The sequence below is a fragment of the Saccostrea echinata genome, unplaced genomic scaffold, assembly GCF_033153115.1.
Source record: "Saccostrea echinata isolate AGI-Se365-2 ecotype Australia unplaced genomic scaffold, CSIRO_AGI_Sech_v1 ptg000030l, whole genome shotgun sequence".
NCBI lineage: Eukaryota > Metazoa > Mollusca > Bivalvia > Ostreida > Ostreidae > Saccostrea > Saccostrea echinata.
In genome coordinates, this window is record NW_026889779.1 from 20,485,001 (window position 1) to 20,490,305 (window position 5,305).

A 5,305-nucleotide genomic window follows, 5' to 3' on the forward strand; every position below is an offset into this window, starting at 1 on the left:
AGAATAGAAAATTTTTAAAATTCATGTGAGAAATACCAGTACTGTTCACACAAAAGAAAACTCGGTTTGCTGTCACATTGACAATTTTCCTATTGTTATACTAATACATTCAGAGCATGGTAGTTAGGAGATGCAATCATCTACAGGGTTTATCTCTGTGTTAAATAGTGTGTGATAATCAAAGTTTATTTTGACATGCCTACTGTTTTTATATCTTAATGAATTAAGAATTAAAATACTTCACTTTTAAAGTCATACTATTAAATTTTGTGTATACATGTATTTTCCGTCTATTCAAAGTTAAGGTAATCAAAAATATTAAGAACATATATTACACACCAGGAAAAAAGAACAATAGATCAGAAATATTTGAAATATGATAATTTTTTGGATTAAAATAAAGATAATTTAATGAAAAAAAGTATTTTTGGAAGAAAAAGTCAACCCCCTACAAAGATTGAACTCCTGACCCCCAGTTTACTAAGCCAATGTTTTAATTTAGGCCACAGAACTATCTGGATATAATTAAACATAACAATCAATATAAAATTAACAGCAAAGTCTGCAGTATTGTGATATACTTCAGTTTGAAAAAAAAATGTGACAATATGTTTCTCTACCTTAAAACCTCAGATTTCTCAAGAAAAAGGGAAATTAAATAGAAAAAAATGCAGTTTGCAATGTTGTCAACTCCAGCTGTAAATAACATGTAGTATCACAATAATTCTCAAGCACAAGCAGAACACCTTTACAGGAATAAATTCCAAGTATGAATCATTCTACATTAAGGTCAGATGACACGTTCCTCAAATATATATTTTATATATCTTGGTATTATATCAAAAATTATTCATAATTGTCATTCTTTTGTGATTTCTAAATAGTTATCAATATGTTAAAAAAAAATAAGTACACCAAAAATTGTGACATTGGCAATTCAAAAGATTACCCATAAGGATTATATAAGAAACATCCCCCTCTTGTATACTGCCCAAATGCCTGGTAAGGTACCTCGATTTTTGGTGAGGAAACTTGTTTAGGAAGTTAAACTTCAATGACAAATTCTTGGGACAAATTGTATATTTTCTAGGAACGTGTCATCTGACCTTAACAGGAGGTCATTCAATAACTTTGATTTTGATTTGGTCATGGATTAGATGTGGTCATTAGAAGTCTTTTTGAAAAATCTTCCTGAAATATTGTTTACCAACATCCTCCTGCGATCCATGTATCTGATATATCTGTCAAATATAATGAGACTTTTCTTGAGAAGGACTTTAATATGCCCGTCTTAAGACGTATTATGGGATGGTGTTCATGTTCATCCATTTGTTGTCTATCTGTGTTTCTGTTAACTTTTTCGTGTCCTACTCATAACTTAAATACTTTGAGTCCTAGAATATTCAAACTTTGTCAGCTGATGCATCTTGGGTAGAAGGTGTGTTGCACATTAAAAGTAGGTCGCTGTGACCTTTAATTAAGATATGGCCAAATGTACATGTAGCAAAATCCTGTCTGGCTTATAACTAGAAAACTATTAGACCTAGAATTATCAAACTTGGTCAATAAATGCATCTTAGGTAGAAGGCATCCTACTTATGGTCACTGTGGCCTCTAATCAAGGTGAAATTTTAAAAAAAAAAAAGTTTAAATTACACAATCCTAACAGGTGTAAGAGTATTGCAGTAACCTTATTAAAAAATTTAAATCAAGAAAATGCACATATTTTTATTTCATGGTAAAGTATACAGCAATATAATGTCAATAACAAGAAATTCTACTTATCCCATGGATGTAATTATCAAGCAATGGTGTTTCAAAGAGCATTTTGATATGAGAAAAGTTGCGTGTGTCTAACTCTAATCTGTTTATGATAATTGAACAATATTATCTTATGGCTTATGTGCCATGGCTGTGCACTTTATTTTTTCTATTCTGTTTTGGACTTAAATCACATTGTCAAAAAAATAAATAAAGGGAAGACAATTTTGGACCTTATCATGGATATTTTCTTTCTTATCACTGTTGATTTTCCATTCAAATTGATAATTCTTATTTTGTAGGAAGTGCTGCTTTTCCCTGCCATGAAGCCAGACATCACTAAAAAATCTGGAGATGACCAGGACAAACAGATCCCAGGGCCTACCAGCTGACCAGGATAAAAACAGAGTGTGCTCAGCTGAGAAATCTGTCCCCAAAGACTGAACAGTTTTATCTATTTATTTGTGTCATTGCACAGTGCAGATCTGTGGTGTACTTTGTTACATAAAAAAAACAGTTCTAAAGGACAAAATCTTTCTGGCTTTTGTTTGCTTACTGTCTGCATGTAGAAAAATTGTAGGGTTGCTGCATAGATAACAAAAAAATTAAAGATTTACTTGATTTTAAATTCATTAGCACGTGCAAAGTAGGCAGTTCTTAAGAAATGTCCTGGATCTAAATGAAGTAATGCCCATTGGTAAGTTACATTACTTTAGTAATTGTATGCATAATCTTGTTTTCACACGTGGGAAAATTGTCTTTCTTACAACTTTTTAAATGCAATTTAAGATTTCGTTTTACCGACTATATCTTTAGTCATTGCATTCAGTGGGTTTGGTGATTTACGATTGGTTGATAATTTGATTAAATTCAATTCATGTGAAATACCAATGTGTCTACAGTTTATGTAATTCATTTGTCAACAAGGTCATACAGAGCAGCCTGTAGAACAGCTCAGCCTCCACAGAGCGTTTGCTTTGTACTAGGGGGTAGGGTGGGGGTTAGTGTTCAAATTCTGATCGTGTCAGAAGTACATTATTTTGAAATATAATTGTATGGTCATTTAGACGAATGTCAAACTGCAAGAAAAAAAAAGAGAATGCTGTCGCAGACTCATCATTTAGGTAGAAGTTTTGTATTGTGCCATGTAAATCAAAAAGAATTCATCACTACTAAATAGATCACAGCCAGGTGCATGGCATAATACTGGTCTTTTCAAAAAGAGCAATTCTGTAACGGCCAGAGAATTTATAGCTTTTAGTAAAATTATTTTAAAATCTTGTAACTCAGAGGTAAAAATAAACAATTTTAATATTGAATTCTATGGCATAATCATACTCGGGAGTCAGACAGATCCTGTCACTGATTGTCTTTTTAGCGCTCTACTGCTGCTAGGGTAGATTAGGAGAGCTTGTTTATTGATAAGTCGTCCATTGTATGACTGTAAAAAATACCGTGCTAATTGTCTGCATAAATTCATCAACACGAGATACACATGGAGACAAGGTACATATAGTCCTGAGTACCGACTTTTTTTTCATGTAGACAAATGGTGTTGCTTTGGTTACCTTTTAGAAACACACGTAAACATGTACAATACATTAAGATACTCAATAATGAGTGTTCATATCAACAAACGTCATTAAATATAGATTAGAATCTGTATACTAAAGTATTTCAAAATCCTACATTTGCTACAATAACATTTTTGTCTCGATATCAGCAAATCCTAAAATACAGACGACGTTTTATCAAGTAACAATATTCATTTTCATTCCTACATTGATTCGATATACATGTACTAGTATCCCGTTGCACTCGAAATAAAAGACAACACAGAGTCTGACACATCTGTTTTATATCTGGATTTTTTACTTGACAAAGACATTGATGGCAAACTGACAACTAATCTTTTCTATCGTCAACTATCCATATTAATGTAGCAATATACCATTATCATCTGCATGTGGAGTTAATGTCTCCTGGTTTATTCAATACGCAAGAGCATGTTCAACGTACAATAGTAAAAACGAGACAGGCTATTGACAAATAAGTTAATGATACTAGGATGACGTCTTTCATACAAATTGTTGGGCCATGATTGTCACACTGTAATTGTCTACGGATTTTTCCCTTTATCCAATCATGAAAAGGAGCACACAGTAGGTGTGACTGGTCGACAGGGGATGATTACTCCTCTATGACACCCGATTTCACCTCCGTTTTCAGAGGTCCGTGTTGGCTCTGCCCATGATTTGTATAGTTTACATGGACTTGAGAGAGTTATTGTTCCATTATTTATAAAGTTTCAAACAAACCATAAACAGAGAATATCATACTTAACTCGGATTTAGATGAATGCCGCACTTGCTAAAATAAATCTCTCACTCTGCTGCCCCCTCAGGCTTTGCCTGATTTCTGTAACATTTTTTTTTAGAAATATAGAATCGTTACCGAAATCTAGATACAAAAGTCTATGTCTTGGAATTGAATTTTGAAATATATTTTCCCCTCAAAGCCAATTGCTGGGTTTTTTTCTTCTTCAAATATTTCAGTGAATAACAAAAAAATGGTATATCCAATTTCAAATGGTATCACTGAAGTATTGTTAACATAAATTGAAATTCTTAGTGACAAACTGATAGCTACAAAAAATAATGTATCCATATCTATTTAATTTCTCTTTTACTCGAGTCACCTATTGAATTTTACATCATGAAGGTCTACCGCTTTATAGAGAATTTCGGAGTGTGGGCTAATCTGTCTGTCTTCCTTGTTATGACATGTCCCGATTACAAAATCAATTAATCGTGATTTAATACCCACAATGCAGGTGGGCGTGCACTAACGTGCATTAATTATATAAACTTACATAACTCTTAATATAGTGATTTCATAATATGTAATTGTTATAACCACATATTTCAGATCCATTAAATGATCATTATAATATACATGTAAGTGTATTTAGTGACAAAAATATTCCAAGATATTAGAATTCTTCCACAGTTGTTAAAATACCGATTATCGTACAGCTGTACGTGAATTGATCATCTTCGCTCTTTGTATATAACACTGCTTTAAGATGTGCTTATATAGTTCACTATATAAGATTTAAAATTTTTAACTGATTTTACTCATTAGTAGATTCTGCAAACGAATCAGGTAATTTTAAATACATTTCAATAACATCCTTTTCAAACAACAAATATGAAATATTGCAAACAAAAAACATGTGACCTAAATAAATTCCATCAGAAGAGACCGATTTCTTACCTTTTCTTTGGAGGAGAAAAGTAGGAGTAATCAATACATATTGTATATGTACAGTACATTCTCACATTTTTTTTTATAAGATGTTGTGTAACAGTCAACATTTTACCATCGATACTATTGGGTAATACTAGTAATTTTTGATACAAAAACACCTTAATTGTAAAGTGAATCAAAGGCTTTGCGATAATCTATAAAAGCACAATACACTTTTTTCTCTAAAATAAACACAGATCAGCGAGACACACTTTTAATTAAAACTCTGATCAAA

The 5,305-nt window shown here is 32.1% G+C and overlaps 1 protein-coding gene across 2 annotated transcripts in view; it reads left to right on the forward strand.

The window, feature by feature from the left end:
* The window catches only part of LOC133197496 (lysine--tRNA ligase-like), a 20,684-nt gene extending 18,389 nt beyond the window's left edge, over positions 1-2,295 (forward strand). For both annotated transcript variants that reach the window (XM_061333569.1, XM_061333570.1), the window contains one exon: positions 2,064-2,295. In XM_061333569.1, the coding sequence (XP_061189553.1) occupies positions 2,064-2,153 (90 nt within the window). In that variant the 3' untranslated portion in view covers positions 2,154-2,295. The remainder of the gene's footprint in view (positions 1-2,063) is intronic.
* The last annotated feature ends 3,010 nt before the right edge of the window (positions 2,296-5,305 follow it).